Here is a 20,871-nt window from a genome sequence, read left to right on the forward strand (position 1 = left end):
ATAAGAAGAAAATACAGTTCTAGTGTTTTAAATGTACATCTGAAATTGAGCTCTTATCTATACTGTAAAACTTGAAGGCTATCTAGAAAACAAATCCAATTATGGCTTAAGCACTTGAGAAGGTGAAATCTGATTTAATTACTTTTTTCAAAAGAAAATTACTCCTTTCAACTTTTTATTATTAAAACTCTATAGTTATTTTTATCACTATAAAAAAGAACAAGTTTGGAAGAGGAGCTCTCTTCATGGAGTTCACACTCTAGGCTTTGTTAATACTTAAGCTAAAAATTTTACTCCTTATACAAACTTCTGACTGTCTAGAAAATAAGCCAGAAAAAAAATGCTTTATGATAGATAGGATTTGTATTCTTAGATATGGGATTAGCAAAAATTAATTTAAGCATTAGAGCAAATGATTCTTTATTATTTCATTGTCATTATTGCTGAACATGCATAAAAACAACAGCAGAAATATTGTGCTTTCTCTTGCTGTAGTAAAGCCTTTACCCAGGGCAGTGAAAATATGCTGTTATGATAAAAAAAAAAAGTTGGAAGTAATGAAGTCACATTTCCGTTTTGTTTAAGAGTTCTAGAGCTGTTTTAGGAGTGAACGTAGCTCTATACGTAGCTTTGCATTTGCAAGAGAACTAAATACAGGGGCATTGCCCTTGCTGCTGCTCAGATGAGATCTACCACCTCTGACCTGTCCTCAGGTGACAGGGCTGAAGGACAGATAAGGGATGAGACATAAGATTGTACCCTATGTAAATAAGATTCAGATATTTGCTCAAATCCCATTTGCCTTCTTGAAACAGCAGTACTTCATGTGTATAGATTTGGCTTTGTCTCTGGATATAAAATCAAGTACAATAACCAATTACCTTAAGTGTCCATTTCTCAGGAAATTAGACTGGAATCTTATAAACTTCATACATCTCTCTTAAACCTGAGAGTTAATTTTACAGAAAAAACTTTAAGATATTTTAAAATTTAGTCATGTATCAGCCAATGGAATAAGCAGTGACAATTAATTTTTTGCTGGGCAGAACTGTAAGAGAGGCCAGGGAAGAATGCATGAGCATGGTGTGAGGAAATGGATGTAATTTTTACTAGAGACAACTTTTAAAAATTTTAATGTAAAATCCAGCCAAAGATCTCTGTAGATAAATGAAATGAAAAGATTTTCTACTATGTTCTACTCTCTCCTTAAAGGCCTATCAAATATATAATGCTGGTCCAATCACCCAGTTAATCCCACTTTTTTGATGGATAGTATGAAATACCGTGAAGATGTTTGCGAAGACTAGTAGCCTTAGTTGGGTGAACTGCCATTTTTCTAGTATCTAAACAATTAGAAATGTTACGTAAAAACCTGTTACATCTTCATTAGACAATGACTTCTTTTGGCCAATGATATTTAAGATATCTTAGTTTTAACAGAAAAATAGGATGGTTAGGAGGACTAAGCAAAGGGAAATTTAACAGTGAGGAAAGGAAGTAAGCTGCAACAGCGGAAAGGCAGAGAGAAAATATTTGTATGAAGAAACTTCTTGTGAAATATTTGGTGGAGGGTTTTGTCTCCAGGTAGGATCTAACATACATTTCTATTGACATATATCATGTAGATAAGCTTTGAGAAGTGAGACTCCTTTAACCATGTGTTGTTGTGCCCAGTAATCCAAATATTCTTGGATTACTTCAAATATTATTACTAAATAATAGTAGTTTTGTCAGATAATAATTTCTTTTTAGACTTGCCAGTTTGCCTATTGAACATTTCTCTAAATTAAATTAATTTTGTGTGCACTGAAAAATAGATATTGGGGGGGGGGCTTGCTGCTGCTTGCTGCCTAATCAGGAAATATGTGATAGACAACACCAGGAGCTCTTCTGCTCTTGAGGGAAGTGTCTCATCAGGAAGGATTGCTACAGAATAAGGCTAGATACTTAGAAATGTGAATTCTGTTTCTGACTTGGAAAACAAAAGTCCCCAGGTTACATAAGAGTTTCTAACAACATACTTTGAATTTTAATCAATAACACTGAAGGCTTTTCCTGCTTAAAATACTTACGTGTTGATAAAGTAGGTCATCATATTATAAGAATAGTTAAAAGTATTAAAATTACAACTTTGTGCAACTCATGTATATTCAAAAAGTATTGGCGATTCTTTTGTTGGTCATTTGATGTATGTGCAAAAATAATACATGAGGTAACATTAGAAAAAGGATGTAAACTCCCTTAGTAGTCTAATGGAGAAAACGGGGTCACTTGTTTCTGTTGTTGCTGTCACTCATGGGTTTTTGAAGTTAATCTCTATGACTCATCATAAATGATGATTTAAGCATTAATTGATGATGCTTTTAAAGCATAGAATGCTATTTCAGCCAAATCATAAAGGTAATATGATGCTTTTTTAGTGTTTGAACCGTAAAAGTCCTTTTAATGTTTTGTTGAGATGTGCATGATAAATCTCATATTATTTAACTGTAGAGCAAAGCAAGAGGTGTTACATAGGATTATGGTTATGATTATTTTTACCAGTAGTTTTATAACTATGTCCTTTGCTTCTGGTCCATGCACAGGGAGTTGGCCTCTCAGTCCATGGACATTTCCGAGTTGCTACAGAAAAGACACTTTTTGCAATGCCAGAAACAGCAATAGGTAAGTATTTTAACAGCTTACCACATGTTAACAAGTTTAAAGTTACACTGTTTGTGTAATCAGGATGAAACGTCTTTGGCTGAAAGCAGTGGCGATAATTAAAGACTTTTAAAAAGGAATTGGAGATGACCATGTATAGAAAGTATGTTCTATTAAATTAGTAGAAACTTACCTGTATTCTGGGGGGTTTATCACTGACGTTCTTAACCTTGGATTTACTGTTTAGACTGACACAAAGACTGTCAAGGATACAGTTTTTTAAAAACGGAAGTAGATCTGAGGAGCTAAGTGTTTGCTACAGATGTAGGCAGATAAATCCTGGACATCCCAGTGCAAGCGTGTCAACTTTACATTTGGAGCTCAGTATGAGTCAAACTGGCTGTACTACAAGCTGATCTGCAACGTTAATGAGACAGATTTTGGAATTCCATCTACAAGAAGTAGGTTATTAATATAGATGCATTACAGTTGTGTACAGATTGTCTGCAGGTGAGATCACAGTGTCATCATTTTGGGGGCTGTTGAGTTTTGGGGTTTTTTTTGTTTGTGTTTTTTTTTTAAGGGGGTGTGTGTTTTGGTTTTTTAAATAGCAACACATACCTTGAGATTTTTGATCCTACAGCTGCTTTGTCAACTCTGAGATGTACAAAAGAAAATGTTGTGTCTCAGAGCTATATGAAGATGGTGGTATGGCTCCAGAAAAGTCAGTCAGAATAAAGTGAACCCTCCTGAGAAGTAATTCACATTTCCCTTCAAGACAGTCCTGGCACCAACAGGGTATCCACATTGAACCTGTTACTATCCAGCATATATGCTCCATTAATGCTTTTATCAGCGTCCAAATCCCTTCTCCCAGCTTATAAGCAATGTTTATGAAGAGTGCTCAAAACTATAACTGCATTTCTGTCCTGCAAAATTTCTAGTTTCTACATCTTTCCAAAGCAGGGCACCTGAAGGATGATTGCAATTGTTCTTATCTTTATATCCTCAAGCAGTAGAATGAGGCCAGTCTGTAATATGTGGCCCTGTTGAACACATTTTTTCAGAATATGGAACCTTACCTGGTGATTAAACAGCTTAAATGGCACCAGACACAACGCTCATTAGGTTCAGTCTTAGTTTCACCTCAAAGAATTACTGGTAAGGAGTAGTGACCATTATTTTCTTAAAAGAATTTCCAGACAGTTACGTACTGTTAAGACTAAGAAATAATATTAAAAAAAACCAAAAAAACAATAATACTGGGACTCAGTTCTGAAAAGAGAATAAAAGTTGTAATATTCTGCTTTTGTTGAGAATATTTTGAGTACAATAATGTCATTACTACTAAAATTGAAATGCACGCATAGCTAATGATTGGATTTTTGTAGTGCCCCCTGTTAGTAATGCTTAAAAGGTCTAGCATTTCTCATATTTTTAAATGGTGTCTTACACGTTATCTATTGTTTATTGCTATCCAGCCAGAATGAGACATTTCACAAGACTTATTCTGACATTATAAACCCCCCAAATATAAGCAAGTTCATTATCATTTTAACTCCTGAAAAAAATAATAGAGCAATTCCTGCTAGCTGATGTCATGTAATTTTTCTGAATAAGAATATTTGGGATGAGATAAAAATTCTTGCAGCCCTCCAAACATTTTTCTCTGCTGAAGGAAAACTTAGTAAACTAAATAGCGCAAGAATTAATACAATATACATGAATTTGCTGAACTCCTGAAGTTGATGATCAGTTGTTGTTGTACAAGAAAACCATTTGAAGGAAACAATTTTTTTTTAAGAGAGGTTTCTTTGGCATATAAAATTATTCCAATAATAACAATACCTTCTTTGCTTTCTTCTTCAAAGGTGGATATGAGTAATCTTAATGAACAAAAATTATGTACTTTACATACATTTCTTGTGTTGACAAGGACTTATTTTAACAAAAATAGACTGAGAAGACGTGTAAAGGAAAAACTTAGAACGTGCTTAGGAAAGAAAGTAATTAAAACCCTTTTAGGATCAATTAGAAGTAAAACCACTGAAATCTGTTTGGATTTAAGGGGTTAGCTGTGTTGATCTCTGTGGTTTATGTTTAAAGTGTCTAGATGTTGTATTAATTGATTTTATCATACATTCACTTATTTCAGTAAGTGTTACACCTTTTCTGTGAAATGAAAACAAAGCATTCATTCAGCTGTTACATTTTCACACAATTATTTTGCCTTTATACACCACCATAAATAAAAGGATATAGATAGAATGCCACTTTGCAAACAGAAATAAAAGACTGTAGGAATTTGTAACCAACATAGATAAGATAAAGCACTGGAAAGCAGCTCAGGTGTAGGATGGTGTGGAAAAACCTCTGGTGGGAAGAAGGAAAAATGAAAGTATATTGCAAGAAATGTGCTTCAAGGTGATTTTTATAATAATAGCGGACACTTTCTTGTATATCCCTCTAAGCTTTTAGCTTTCTGTAAGTCATTTTCTAATAAATCGCCAACCACCTCTGCAAGAAAAGGTAGGAGTGGCACTGCCTTTACCTTATGCTTGGCAACTGCCGAGTTTCACAGCTGGGATTACAGTGAAGCGTGTTGCATTGGTCTTGGAGCACAGACTGCAAGTCAGCCTTACAGGCTTAGGCTTTTAGCCTGGTCAGCCCAGCAGACATTCAGTTCTTCTCTTATTTAAGTAGGGATTTGAGAAATAATTGGTAAATGCTATCAAAAGGGGGGGAGGGGTGTGCTAAATCAAGTACATGGAATATGTTAAGAGAAACAGAGTAAAAAACAGAAACATACGAAAAGTATTATTTAGAGAATTAAGAGGAATATGTAGAACAGGGACAAGAGGAGTAAAATTAGAAGAAGAAAGGAAGACAGGCACCTTGAAAAGAATACAGTAGAAGCTATAGCAGACTACATTTATGCAACCAAGTAAATTTAAGGTGGATTAGTTACACCCTCACTAATCCTGTTTGTAAATTCCTTAGTAATTAAAGAAACCTTCATTCAGTTTAGTTTTATTTGCCTCTAAAGCAACTTAAGCTAATGAACTTCACAGTTTATTTAGAACTAATTTCCCTGTGTATGGCTATGTGGAAGGCCCCTAGAGGTCCCAATAGGAAGATGGTTTTTCCTCTGGAAACTTCCTGGAGCATGGGGAGAATAGTACTTCAGCAGTGGTATTTTAATTACAGCAAAGAGAAAAAGGTTGTTCCTGTTGCATTCCTGGTGGATGGGGAGAGTAATGTAATTGCCTTTTGCTTTGGAAGGCATTTGTAAGAGAAGTTTCATTTTGAAAGGAGGGATTTGTTTGCAGTAGTAGGGTAGCCAAGGGGAGACAGATTAATAGAAACATAAAACTAAATGGCAGTCTTGGCATCAACAGTGTAGTTACGATGGCTCAAATGGAGAAGGTAAAATGCAGAGTAGACTGTTCAGCACGTGAATTGGGGTTAATACAGCTTAGGGCTTTTAAAAGGTGCCAACAAGACATTCAGTATTTTAGGATCTCTGTATGTCTCAGTAGCCTGTGGGATGAGGAATAAATCAGTTAATGGCAACATACACATCAGTGGGAATGGAAATAGAATACTACAACTATAACTGATAGGAAGTGGTTCCTAAAAACAACTTTGTGATGTATCAGAGGCAGCAGAACTAAGGGAGGACCAAGAAGGAACCAGAGGAGAAGCTGAGAGATGGGTGAGAAGATAAGGCATTGATTAACTTTGAAGATTGTTGAGAAGAGGAAAACACCGAAGAGAAGCTGTCTGAAAGAAACCTCCCTTAGACTGCATCTAAGAGGGAGGAATATTCATGGACCGCTAATTTGCCACATCTTAAACTACTTGTAACAGGGTCTTTCTATAATACGTACATGAACTGTTTTTTGACCGAAAGCAATTACTTGTGAGTGAAAAATGACCACGTTCTATCACAACCCCATTTAAGCTCCTTACATGCATCTTAATATTCCCAGTTAATACCTCTGCCTTGGCAAGTGTTTTCTGAGTTTCTTATTGCTCATTTGTATTCTTCTAAATTCATTTTAATGTTTCATTTATTCTCTCAAAGTTAAAAAAAGAACAACAACACACCTTCAATTTCTTCAAAAGACTTTCAGTTTCGTGAATGCACCACTGATGATTATTTTGGAGTGGTAACTGGACACTGCTCCTTTCCATTTTGATTTCTGAGATTGATACAGCTAAGCTTAAGTTTTCTTAAGTTTAAATATGTTAAAAGTTACAAAAAGTGATTGAATTTAATTTATAGGTGATTAATGTATATAACAGAATAAGGTAGATATTGACAAAATGATGACTGTAAATATTTAAACTTTGATAAAAGTAGTTATATATTTTTCAATTGCAACTTTTAAAAGTCTTAAATTTTATCCACAGCTTTGAATTCTTAAAAATTACTCTACTCTGTAGGTTTAGAAAAATCTAGATGTAAGACAGTCACTAAACTGGAAAATTTTATAACTTTTTAAAATTGCAGGTTAGACATAGTCCTATCAAAGAGCCAGGCAACATCTTGTGCCTCCACTTTCAGGAAGACCCTGGCAATATTGTTGGTCTATTAATGAATTGTCAGCTCCAAAATTTGTTCAAACTTCATTGTTTGATACTTTTGTAGATTTCAGAGAAATCTCTGAAAGAGATTTCATGAAGATTTCTGAGAAAAAGCAACATCCAATTTAAGTTTGCACAAATTATTCCACAATTCTTTGTGTCACTTCTGGTTTTTGCTGAGAGCACCCTTGATTCTTCAGGCATCTAAAAATGTCTCAAGTTGTTGGCAAATAGAATGAACACTATTGTCTGATATATGGCTGTAAATTATGTGCCAGTGGAAAAGATAGAGTTTGGAAGGTGTTCAAGGGCTTCCTTTTAGGAAGGGTTTTGATGACAGAGAAATGTCAAACCAAGTCAAGGAGAAACTTGGGCAAGAGAGCCCTGTCTAAGTCAGGGAGATGAAAGTGAGGCAAGAATAAATAGCTACTAAGTTACATGCATGATTAGGACAAGTTCTTCCCCCTTCAGTTTTTGTTTTGTTTTGTTTATTACAGGCCTTTTTCCTGACGTAGGTGGAGGATATTTCTTGCCAAGACTATCAGGAAAGATTGGCTATTTCCTTGCCCTAACAGGATTTAGGCTGAAAGGAAGAGATGTACTAAAAGCTGGCATTGCTACGCATTTTGTAGACTCGGAAAAGGTAAGCTGCTAACAAGTGCTGACAAGGGCGCAGCCTACAACCATAATGACAAGTGAGCTGTAGCGCACACCAATATACTTCTACCGACTTGAGTGTATGCAGAGGTGCAGTTATATTAGCTGGCTGTGCACTGTGAACAGGGATCATAAGATACTCTCAAGCTGTCATTGTAACACTTGCCAGCTAGTGACAGTTTTGCTTGGAAGAGGAGCAAATGTTGCTGTCTTCATGATTCTACTGTTGAAGTGCATGATTTACTGAACATAATTGAAGTTGTTTGAAAAATTGTACAATTTAGACAACAGTGTCTGAAATTAGAGATTATTTATACAACTGCAAAGTTTTTCATCTAGGTAATACCCCATTAATATGTTCTTTATCAGTCTCCTTAACAGATATCCTGTTTGTTTCTTACAGCAGCTGTAAGAAAGTGTAAAAATTAGTATATGTGATAAAGTCAGAGTCATAACATTCCAATAACTTGCATGGACATAAGTGAAGGAAAAGCAATGACTTGCTTTCCTCCTCTTGTAAAGACCTATGACTGTCATTGTGGAGCTGGTTAGCTACTATTTTGAGCATAGCACGGTTGCCAGGCTTCTGCTCTTCCCTCTCAGACTGCTGTAGGCTGGCTTTACCTGCTGCAGCTGTAGCACTGCCTTGGGGGTTCTTTGCAAAGAACCCAAAGCAGAGTTCTTTGCCGATCACCACAGACATAATTAAATCCAGATGGTTCAACATTGAAAAGTGAACTCTGGCTCCTTGTGTTGTTTCCTTGGTACCTCTTTAAGATCTGTCCGAAAGTTTGGGGGGTGTGAGGGGGTGTTTATATACATATACACTACACAGCATGATTACCATAGCAGTAATAATCTAAGAAGTAAATGTTGGTTTACTTACTTTTAATGAATCTTATTTTTAATAGCTACCTGCCTTAGAGAAAGACCTGATAGCACTGAAATCTCCTTCAACAGAAAACATTGCAGACTTATTGAACTCTTACCATATGAAGGTAATCTAATCAGTTACTGAAGTTAAATATATTGTTAAATATATGTAAATACGAATTCTTTTTTTATCTATGCTACTGATTGTTTATCATTAAAAAATAATGGGTTTCCACCAACTCTTTGCACTCTATTAAACAGCAGTTTGTAGCACTAATGCCTACAGTGGTCAAAATTAAAATTGAAGTGTCTTTTTTCACTTTTTATTCATTTTGGCTACCCCTCAAACTTCTATTGTGATCAGCTCTCTCTCTGTCTATGTGTGCATATAAGTTTCCAGCCAGTAGCATGATGATGCAGAAAATATATTCCTGCTTAATTTTTCCCTTTATTCTTGGATTTCTAGCACACTTTGCAGAAGACAAAAAACATAGCCACTAGCAGACTGGGAGTTGTACGTGATGGCAAGTGCAATCTGGGGAGTTAGCCTGAAATTCAGTGATTCTGACAAACACAAATGACGGGTAGGACTACTGTCCTAGTCCAGAGGCTGCAGAAGTTATGGTGCCAGTTATTAAATACTACACTGCTCACTTGGAAATGGATGTTATATTTCCATTCCAGAATCATTATTGACCTGAAGAAATATTTTGCTATCCTGATGCATTTGATATAAATTTTAGCATTATTTTGATGCAGACCACCTGCAGTCCAGATTCGAAGCCCGAATTTAAAGGCTTAAGTTGTTCCTTTAATTCCTCAAATATTTTATATGTTTGTAACCTTGAGATAATTGAAAGATAATTGAAAGGTAATTGAAAGCACAGCAGTTATCAGTCAGGTGAGTATTAGCAGAGTGCAGATACCTTGTAGGGAAAGCATCTGAGGTCTTAAAGCAATGTTTTCAGGGGGAGAAAGGTGCAGTTTTCCTAGTGGACAAAGCCATAGTTCTCTGTTGTGATTTTGGAAGCAAATGTAACTGTACTGATAATACATAATTAGTATTTGTATTAGCCCCATGTGACAATGGGTGTGAAAATAAAAGGTTTTGGCATTACAATCAGTTTATTCAGTGGCTATTTTAGCTGTTTTGATGTGCATTGTAATTTCATTTCAAAAGAAAGGAAACTTCTGGAGTCACATCAGGATTTAATGTATTCAGTCAATCTAAGTGTAACTCCCCAGTTGTTTGGCTTTAACAACTTTAGCAGTGTCTAATCTTGCTCTTTCTGTTTTGGAATTACTAAATTCATATAAAAAGATTAATTAGAAAAATAAATGCAGTAAGCTAATTTACACAGTAGTACTGATTGTTTTGAGAAAATAGAAAGCTATGAAATAGGAGTGATCATATGTTGCAGTATACAGGCTTACAAGATGACATTGAATGGAAAAGGAAGCGCTGCATTTTTAGTTATCTGAGCTGAAATGACAGGGAACCTTTCTCAGCTTCAGCTGCTGTTAGTGAAACATCTGCTTATGTCCTAAACCCCCTAATGCCAGAAGATCTGAAACAACTTTGACAGCCTTTCCACATAAGGCCAACAGATCTTTCACACTCATTAGTTGTCTAAATTAAATTTTGTAAGGTGACAGAGAAAAGATAAATGCTTTTTTATTTTGTCTTTTTTATTTCTTAATAAAAATATACATGCCTATATATTTAAGAAAATAAAACTTCTTTTAATTCTCAGGTTTTTGAGTAGATGTATCTACACTGGCTTTGTTAGTATATCTGATAGAAATCTATTGATAGAATAATCATGATTACTTGTGTACAAGATAACTGCCCAGTCGAATATGCATACATAGTAGCTCAGAGCAAGCACTGCATTATGAGGTGACATCTTTATATTCACAAGATAAAGTGACAAATTCATTTATACACACAGCAAAATTGTAATTAATCAAAAAGTTGGTGTCCTATGAATATTAAATGTTCATTTATGAATTATTATATTTCTGTAACACAAGTGAAATTTTTCAGTACTGATAAGCGTTTCAGTCTAAAATAACCAAGTAAAATATGTATTTGCTTTTTAAATAGAGCAAAGTTGATCAAGAAAAGGAGTTTGTACTTGATGAACATATGGAGAAGATCAACAGGTATTCATCAATCTTTCTACTTTTTTCTTCTTTTGGATAGAGAACCTAAGTCCAGTATCAGTATTCCACAGATAAGGTGACAGAAATGAATTTCGAGTTAGGCTTTTTTGTCTTAAAGTTTGTTTTGTCTCAGGTTAGTCTTTTTTGTCTTTTTAACTTAAAAGTTAAACTTTTTGTCTTTAGGGAGCTTCATCTGAAGCTCATTAAATATCTCACTTGTCAGTATATTAAATACTTGACCATATTTGCCTGATTCATCACCATTATATTAAACAACTACCCTATGGCACATTCAAATCAACATTTTCTATAGAAATTGAATGGGGATTTGTGGGAGTAATTATTCAGTTGGACAGGAAATGTTATGTAGTGCATTTATACTCATTGGTATAAAGCCATTTCCATGATTGTTTGGAACTTCTGCATAGCAGAAAGGGAAGGAGAAGTAAGTGGGAGTGGTAAGAAGCAGCTAAAACTCTTGAAGAAGGATGGCAGTAACTAAGTTTAGAGGTGAAACACGTTGACTCCAAACCAGTAGAATGAAGCTGAGAGCTAAAGATTTGATGTATTATAAAAATACAGCTAAGACTGATGGTAGTAATTAAAGCTTCTGTATAAATAGAGTTTATAAGTGAGGTTTATTGAAATGCTAGAGATTTGTAAAGGAAGAGGAGATGCCTGTCAACTGAGTTACTTAAAACTGAACAGTGGGGAACACATTGCTAAGAAAAGCCAAATCAGCTGGTTACGCTTTTTCTACTTTCTGTGTACGTTTCTAATTTCTGTGTTACTGGCACTTTGTAAGGAAGAAGGCTGAAGGAGTTCATTCATTTATTAACTTATCTTTTTTCTTTTAGTCTTTTTTCAGCAAATAGTATGGAAGAAATAATTAAAAATTTAAAGCAAGATGGTTCTCCTTTTGCCATTAAGCAGCTAGAGGTAATGTCTTCTATGTTATTTTTGTTGGAGATTTTAAGTCTGGTTCTGTACTTTCTTATCATGGGGCAAATCAACTGTAGTCACCTTCTTAACATAACTAATATTATGTAACACCAGTAGGACATTGGACTGAGATCCTCAAGCTCTCACATATAGTCCTGTGGGATTGTCAGTAGCTCTACTCAGTACCACACAATGCTAATACTATCATATGTTGCTTGAAATTGTAATCTAGTAAAAAAAAACAAACTCCCTTTCACTTTTTCCCTTTGTTACAGATGGCAGGGAAAATACTTCTATTAAGGTCTGTTGAGACAGTTTGATAGGATGTTAATAGCAGTCACTTTTGGTGGCTCTTCTTTATAGTACTGAGTTACAAGGCAGTAGTTTATTTGTAGATTGTATAAAGTTTAATATAATTCTGCAGAGATATTATATTGATTAGTTTCACTGGAGGTTGAAAACAATCGAGAATTACTTGCATATTACTTTTCCTAAGTTAATTGTGTGCAATTTCATGGCACTGTAGAACATAATCAGACCTAGTGGACTTTTTGAAATAGCATATAGCCTTTAAAGGGTGATTTGTTCAAAATACAGTTTCTACTACAAAAGATGCAAGGAGTCTGGAAACACTTTGTTACTGAAGTATGTTCACTGACAGTTTGTTCTGCTACGTTTGCTCTAGTTACCAAAACCTGCTCAATTTGTTTCCTCCATATGCAGCTTTATAACTTAGAACTCCCCTATAAAAAAAATAAAATTCAAAGTTCTTGTTCTTTGTTGTTTAGGGAGGTACACTTGTTTTGTATTTTTAATTCAGAACTTTAAACTGTGTCGTCTACTTCAAAGTTATGGTTTGTATAACTTTTTTAAAAACCGGCTCTTCTACTGCTTCTTTAGCTTTCTTATTTCATGTCTTTAATGGGACTTTCTAGTAGCTTTTTCCTTTCATGATTCATAAGTGAATGTCTGTCCTTGGAATTGACAGAAGCTCCTGAACAATTGTCTGTTCTGTTCGAGATATGGGACTGTTAATATTAATTTCTTCTGTCCATACAGAAATTTGGGGGCGGGGGAGGGGGAGGAAGCCATCCCACGTTTTCTAGCAGGTGCAAGGCTTAGTGTGAACAAGTATGTAAGTTTCAGACAAGTTTCTAATAGCACATATTCTGTGCTAAGCAGTGGGATTAAGTAAACTTGTAGGATTAGAATCTTAATTTCTTCTGTGAAAAATCCACAAAACCAAAGAAGGAAAATGCTTTCAGGGGGGTGCGGGGTGTGTGTTAAAAAGGGATTAATGTATAAATCTGGCTTTCTCCAGGAAATGCTTGCCAGTTAAACTGGAGGTTTTGTTTTACTAGGGAAGCAGAATTGTAATTAAACTTAATTGTAGCTGGAGGAAGAATGGTAGCTTGCACCCTGGCAGTTGAGCATTTTACACCACCTACAGACAGAGCACTGGTCTGCTATCACATTGCTTGGAGGAGCAGAGTTCAAAGAACTGGTTAGAGCAGGGACAACATAGCAAAACCATGACAGTCTGAAATTAGATGTTACCCTTGATGGGAGTTTGCTGACCTGTGTAAAACAAGTAGTTTTCCTCAGCAGTAGGAAGTACCTAAGGATATGCCCATAGATGGTAGCTTCCTGTCACCCTGTGAAACCAAAGTTTCACTTTAGTGTCCAGGTACCAGAACAGCAGCACATTAAAATGATAAATATAGAGACTGCAAAGGATTTGATAACAGCAATGTGTACACATACTTTTCTTTGTTTCCCTGTATATTTATTATATGTTTTAGTAAGCTTATGGAATAAGCCCTAACTGAAAGTCTAACACAAATACCCCAGTTTGGAGGTACACCTTGGTACATCCACACCTTGGATGTACAGATACCTTTTAGTGTTAATGAAATGGAACTGCTAGTTCTGCTGTGATCTAAGTATGCTGTGGTATCCTGTTCTGTTCAATCTACAGTACTTCTGCTTTTTACCTTCAAAACGTGCCTGCTTGGTAGCCTTGCATGTAGCTGATACTGAAGTGGTTTGTGTGAATAAAAAGAATGTAAAGTTGTTAAAATTCTACTTGAGAATGGCTTCATGATTTAAATCACATTTTGAACCCAGTTACAAATAGGTAGAAAGCTAGAGTACTAACACTTTTTGAACTCACCCTAAAATATTTTTTAAACCTTTTACTTTATAGCATTACTTTGTTTTCAGGATTTACACAGTCAAAAAGCTTTAATCTCAGTGACAGAAGTACCACTTCTAATTGGATGAAGTAAGCATCTGGGGTCAAAACCTGAAAAGCATTGGATCATAGAATGGTTTAGGTTGGAAGGGACCTTTAAATGTCATCTAGTCCAACCCTCTTGCAGTGAGCAGGGACATCTTCAACTAGATCAGGTTGCTCAGAGCCCCGTCCAACCTGACCTTAAATGCCTCCAGGGATGGGGCATCCACAACCTTTCTGGGCAACCCATGCCAGTGTTTCACCACCCTCATCATAAAGAAATTTATTCCTTATATCTAGTCTAAATCTACCTTCTTTTAGTTTAAAACCATTATCCCTTGTCCTATTGCAACAGGCCCTACTAACTCCGTTAACAGACCAGTAAGAGTGATATATCTGTCCTTAAGCAACTTTCCTGTGATGCTTTGGCTAGATACTCGTATTTTGTCAAAGCTCATCCAGAACTATTGTTCAGTGCAGATGAACAAATGCTTTGGTCTCTCAGGAAGTGATGGGTATCTTTATCTGTTGCAAGGGAATGATACGCTGGGCCTCTGGGAGGTTTTTGGTTTGTTTTAACTTAAAGAAAGCCTCCCTCAAGGACCCTCAGCAGCTCAGGACAGAAACTTTAAGAGGCCTTGGAGATAAAAGATGCAGCCACTGTTCCAGCTGTTACTCTTGTAAAGAACTCCACTGAGTGCCACTTAATTCAGTCACCTTCTGATAATATCTTATTGGAATTGGGGTCTGTTGCAAATTCAGCTTGTAGCTTTCAGGATCATTATGTTGAGATCAAGATGGTTTCAAAGATACTGGAATGGATGTCAAATACTTCTATGAAGACTTATTTGCATTTTAGTACTCCCTGCTTCAGCCTATCCTATCTCCTTTTCAGGCTTGTTCCCTAGCACCGATCCACTCCTCCTCTTCGTAGAGGGAATCTATATATAGATGCACTGGTGACTCATTTTTCTGCAATTACACCTACCCATTTTCTTTCCTTGTTCCTCTTCAGCTTGATTTATGGCACTCCCTCCTCCACCTTCAACCTTGTTGATATGCCAAGATAAGGCAGCTACTGGATGCACTAGACTAGTTAAACAGTTTCATATCTTCCCCATCTCAGTGCTTTCTGTGACCAGAAAGAACTTGCCCTTACTGTTTCACCTAGTAGGCCATCTAGTTGCACTGTGCTTATGGTTTAACCTGGTCTGAGCAAAGGCTTTCTAATCTAGGTGACAGAATGTGAAATTCAAAGGAGAAAAGATCCAGTTCAAAGGTAAAGCCAGCAAGAGCACATTATAGGAAATACAGGATCCAGTTAAGAGTTGCTAGCCATCCGAGACCTGCATAGTGATGTGATTAGAGGTATAGCTGGTTTCTTCACCTGCTGAAAGCCAGCTCATTGTTATAGAGCTTTGCCAGAACTCAGGAGATGTTTATAGTTTAAGCCAGCATTAGTTCTTTCTAAACCAGCTTCTCTCTCAAGCAAAGTGATCAACATGCAAATAACAGAATGCCAGAACTAGTGCTTTTAAGATACAATTGCACAGCCTCCTGCTAGTATAGTAACTGCATGTTTTCCAGCTTAACTAGGCAAAATGGGTCACTGCTCTATCAGCTGGTGTCTGGAGGGAGATGAATAATTGGGAGCCAGAAAAAATGTTAGTATTGATGACCTGCCATTTCAGTCTGTGGCTAAGGAGTCTAATGTCTGCAATGAAAATAATGTAAAGAGGCAAATCTACCATCTGCTGCTTTTCAGTAGTGGTAAAAATGTCCCTATTAAACAGGAAATGTCTATTGTACTGTGAATAGTACAGAGCTTTTAGCTGGGTTTACAGGGGAAGAGTCTTGTTTAGAGTAAGAAAAAAAAAAAGATCAGCAACAATAAGATTTAGCCCCTTTCCCCCACAACCCTGAAAGCTTTAAAGCTCAGTTCTGTTTTCTTAACTAGGTTTTTTTCTTTCTCCCCACCTCCCCCTACTGTTTACTGGCATGCTGTTAATTGGAGGATGGTCATGAGAGCCATATTTACAGCATTTGTTTGTGTGCCTTAAACAGATCCTGTCTGTTGCATAATATTTATAGCCTGTAGCTCCGTCAAAAGAAGGCAGGCAAGACCTCCAGGCTTCCTATCAGCAGAGCGATGTAGGGCTGAATTACTGCAGTATCTGTTAATCCCAGACAAGAAGCATAGGCAAATATGCATTTATGTTAGATTTCTTTTAATGTTTTATTTCTTCCACAATTTTCTTCTTAGCATATTGTCTAGTCTTTGCAGATGAACATAAAACGACTACTTAAAGTTGTGGGTAATCTCACTATTATTACCTTACTACCCTGACTATTGTACCAAATAAAACTTATATGCTGTACAATATTAATAACAGCTACAATATCAGTAACATCTACTATATATTGATATATAGACTATTATGATATTAAAAATTGGAGGATAATTGCTTGTAACACTTGTCTTCACTTCTCAAAAGAATCTGTTTGGAAATGGCTTTCAAGCTGCATTAGATACTCTGGCCAGTAGTTATTTGATCATCAATGATGTGACCTTAGGAGTTTTAGATTTTCCACAAGTGATAGCATACATCCCAGAGATCTTGCTGGTAAAAGTTAACACAAGTAAGTTCATTTAGTATGGCAGCATGGTGGGAGAGAGCAGGAGGAATAGGTATCACATAAGTGAGCACAGGGAGAGGAGTGCCACTATTTATTTCAAAGTTTAAAATGCAAAAAAGACAGACTTGCATGTCTAAATTGAAGGGAATAAAGATAATTGTTAATGTCTTCCCCAGGCTATTAATAAAATGTCACCTACGTCCTTAAAGATGAGTCTCAGACAGCTCAGAGAAGGAGCTTCCATGAGCTTACAAGAAGTATTCACAATGGAATACAGACTGAGCCAAGCATGCATGGTAAGCAAGCAGCTGAGCCCTTTTGTCTCTTTCCAGCCACAGGGGGGTAGCAAGTCTATCAGAGACTAAGTTTTATATAGATTACATCAAGCCTCACAATTTATAGGTTTATTTTCAGTATTTTCTTTGCGTATTTGTTAGGCCAGCACGTTCTTTTTTCTAGTTCTGTGTCTTTATGTGCAACTCAAGACTACATGAATGATGGTCAGGTGGGAATGGTAGAGAGCTTTAAGAAAACTATGAAAATTTTTATCTTTCAGAGAGGCCATGACTTCTATGAAGGGGTTCGGGCAGGTAAGCATGCAACTAGAAACCTTTCTCAAACTTAATAATAAGCAAACTCACTGTTGTGTTCTTTCTCTGGAGTTTAAGAAAAGTGCATGCAGCAACAGCGGAGAACACTTCCCAGCTTGCTAGAGTTCTTTGTTTATTGGACTCCTGTATGGCCAAAATCTATTATTTGTTCCAAAGTGTAACAGCCATGTTGTTTCCTCTGTGTAATCTCAGTTTTCTAACCTCAATTAAGCACCTGGTAATGCAGCACCATAAGAAGTTTTCACCAGTTCAAAAATATATTTACGTATAAATAAAATGCCAGCTCCATACTAGAGTCAAGAGCAACTATTTGCATAGAAAATGTTTAGAACAGAGACTGCTTTCATCCATGTCCAAAATATCTCTATATAGAGGTGTCTTACTATTAAAAAACTATATAGGTAAACTTAATGTTAAACAGTTCAGCATTTTAAGACATTGGCCAAGATAGGTAGTGGTAAAAGTAGAGCAGTGGCTCAGCAAGTTCATCTAGGGGCCTGACTTAGATTCTGTCCTTGATTCTACTGCTGATTTGCTATGCAGTTTGTCAAACTCAATGTCACATCTGTTAGAAACCATATGGTTAGAAACCATAGTAGTTATTTATGTACCATTCAGCACAAGATGAAACAAAGCACAGGCATTTCCTTTTCCAAGAAGCTTACAGCAGAAGACATTTGGATGAATAACACTTTGGGGTTGAGGAAACCTGGCTTTTAATTTACAGTTACATACTCGAGTATGTATTATCACCTCCTCTGCATTTTTTGTATCTGCCTTTATAAATTAGTTTAAAATCCACTTGAGTAGTGAACAGTGGTTATTAGTTTCAGTGTTCATTATTAGTAATACTGTATTAAGGATAGCCTGGGGTGAGAGAGGCCAAGTTTGTACAGCATGGAAAAAGTTTCTGATTTTAATTAATCTTTAGCACTTATTAGCACAGACCCTTTTGAAGAATTTACCACACATGTTGAGAAGTACATGGTTTTCATTGTGTTGGTAATGGGCACAAAGATACCTTAAAGAACATTCCTAGGATATATTCTAAATCACCATATAAGCTGCTGAAATGTAGTTATTCAGGAAGTAACAAACTCAAAGACTGAGAGTCAGTGAATACCAAACCAAGTTCTCACTTGTAATGCACAAGGTCATTAAGCCATCTGGGGATGCAGTAGAGGACAAAAGCAAATCGCTTGTCAGTATAGCCAGAAAATTACACAAACTGCTTATAAAGAAAGAAGTTGCAAGAACAGCACTGGGAAGCTTCTCTTTTACATAAGACGATGTAGCAGAAGCTTAACTATATCAGGTGAAGGAAAAAACCCACCAGAGATTCAGCTGCATTCAGGGGATTGCTAAGAATAATAATTTGTTCTTGAAGCACTTCTGCTTACTGCATCTTACCTTGTTCTCAGATTTGTCCTCTTAAAATTGTTTCTCTTGTTAAAGAGTGGTGCAGAATCTGACCCAAGATTGTTTTTTGTAGTTGGATCTAATCTCATAAAAATCATTATCCAACAATGTGCTGAGCATCCTTTTTAATAGGAAGTAAGATTAAGTACTTCACAGGATCAACCACAATGAATAAAAGTGAAAATGATGTAATGTTTTAATAAAGTTAATACTTTAACATTTTCATTTCCAGCATTTAAGAGCCAGCTGTTGACCCCATCTACCACAAAGTAAAGTTAAGATACAATAGTCAGATTTTAGTTTTTGAAGATTGTTCTTCAGCAGCAATGGCCATAGATCACATTTTAATAACAGCTTTTATTGGCTTCAAACCATAGTTTTAATAGGAATGCTAGGGAAGTAGTTTGTGTAAAAGCTTTTTAAACCTGCTTTGACCTGAGGTCAAAGTTTCATTCTTCTTTTAGCCAGTTTTCTTTCAAACAGACTAAAAATCTGCTGGCAAACAGTCTTCCCCATTTAGGATTCTTGTGATTGGTGCTACTAAAGAAAAGCCAAAACCCTTACAGCATAAAATACACAGATCATGTTTCATCATTTTCCCATATAATAGTAAATGTGGTCTTTGAACACTTCAGGCATCAATTTTACACCTTGATTTATAGAAAAATACATAAAATAAGAAATGCATCGCTCTGGGCAATTTCCAAAAATTTTGGGTTTAATTCTTACTGCATAAGAAAAGTGGCCAGTTTTGGAGTCAGTGCTCAAAACACATCCAGGTAGACTACAATCTCAACAGCCTGAGGGGACAAAAATCTACTGAATTAGCCCCCTAACTATTTGTGGAGGAATATAGATTTCAAATGGAATGGTAAAGGCCTTCTACATATTGCTGATCCTGCAAAGATCTTATTTCTGTATGGCTTCTGCCCTCTCTCCTGCCGTGCTAGCAGCTGGCAGATGTGGGCCTTACCCTGGGCACACAAACCCCCTGCAGTCAGCGAGTAGCAGCAACTAACAGAATTTCAGGTGCTTAGAAATACCAGTGTTTTGACTGTGCTGAATGAAGCTGAGCAATAGAACATTAACTGAAGTCCAGTAAAGTTACTGCTACTGAACAGAGCAGGTTTGGATATTTTTTTTTTTAAAAAAAGATAAAACAGAAGAACAAACCTGTAACACAACGCCTGTGTTCAGTTACTTCTATCTTAATGAACTACCCTTAGCCTACCTTAGAAGTCTTCAGAATTTTTGTTCTGTTCTTGTAGTGATCAACATCCCAAGCTGGAGAAATACAAAATATACAGAAGTTAACACAGAAAAGGAATATTTTCACGATACTGTTAGAAAACAAGTATTTTAGCTTATATAAGATTAAAGATTTCATTGGGGAGACCATTATAAACTGCCAGAGTAAAACTGACCACAGATCCAAAAACAAAGATTAACTTGATGACATAGTAGTGCCACAGAATAGAGAATTATCAGCGTCATCTTTTATGGATAATAGTTAAGATTATTTTGGCCAGATAGTCAACTTTAAAGTTGAAGAAAATCATTAGATAAATACTATTCCAATAGAATAAATATAGTCAATTTGGGACAATTAGGTATTTTGACTCAAACCAATTAATGGCTTCACATCACAGTGTTTAAAAATAACTTGTAGGATCATAACTTTTGAGTAAGTTACCAGCTGAATGATCATGTAAAATCACTCTTTTACAGCACTTTCCTTTTAAAGAATTGCCCACATAGATTCTACTCTCTGCAGAATTACAGTTTCTATCTATATAATGGGTTTCTTTTTAAAAATTAGTGTTTATTTGTATCCAAGGAGTCCTTAGTCCTGTATCTGCAGCTAAATGGATGCAGGGCTCTAATTCTCCTTTCTCTTAGAGACATAAGCTGAAGGGTTGTGATGCCTGTACCTCTTCAGCTACAGAAATATTAATTAGTGCAGTTGTCATTTGAATGGTTTTTATTTTCCAGGCATTTTCCAAGCATCAGTGATAGAGGGAAAAGTTAACCAGAAGTTTTCAAGTCACATTTTTTACCACAAACTGCCATAATGCCCATCTTTTGGTAAGACACAAT

General features: G+C 36.0%; 1 protein-coding gene across 4 annotated transcripts in view; it reads left to right on the forward strand.

Annotated features, from left to right (window-relative positions):
- Positions 1-20,871, forward strand: part of HIBCH (3-hydroxyisobutyryl-CoA hydrolase) — a 46,414-nt gene that overhangs the window by 21,875 nt on the left and 3,668 nt on the right. For 2 of the 4 annotated variants that reach the window (XM_075093938.1, XM_075093940.1), the window contains 8 exons: positions 2,586-2,664; positions 7,731-7,876; positions 8,802-8,888; positions 10,871-10,929; positions 11,787-11,868; positions 16,921-17,040; positions 17,301-17,334; positions 20,767-20,859. In XM_075093938.1, coding sequence (XP_074950039.1) covers positions 2,586-2,664; positions 7,731-7,876; positions 8,802-8,888; positions 10,871-10,929; positions 11,787-11,868; positions 16,921-17,040; positions 17,301-17,334; positions 20,767-20,846 — 687 coding nt within the window. In that variant the 3' untranslated portion in view covers positions 20,847-20,859. The remainder of the gene's footprint in view (positions 1-2,585; positions 2,665-7,730; positions 7,877-8,801; positions 8,889-10,870; positions 10,930-11,786; positions 11,869-16,920; positions 17,041-17,300; positions 17,335-20,766; positions 20,860-20,871) is intronic. The other 2 variants (XM_075093937.1, XM_075093939.1) reach the window with 1 other exon arrangement.

The sequence above is a fragment of the Phalacrocorax aristotelis genome, chromosome 5 (genome assembly GCF_949628215.1).
Source record: "Phalacrocorax aristotelis chromosome 5, bGulAri2.1, whole genome shotgun sequence".
NCBI classification, from domain to species: domain Eukaryota; kingdom Metazoa; phylum Chordata; class Aves; order Suliformes; family Phalacrocoracidae; genus Phalacrocorax; species Phalacrocorax aristotelis.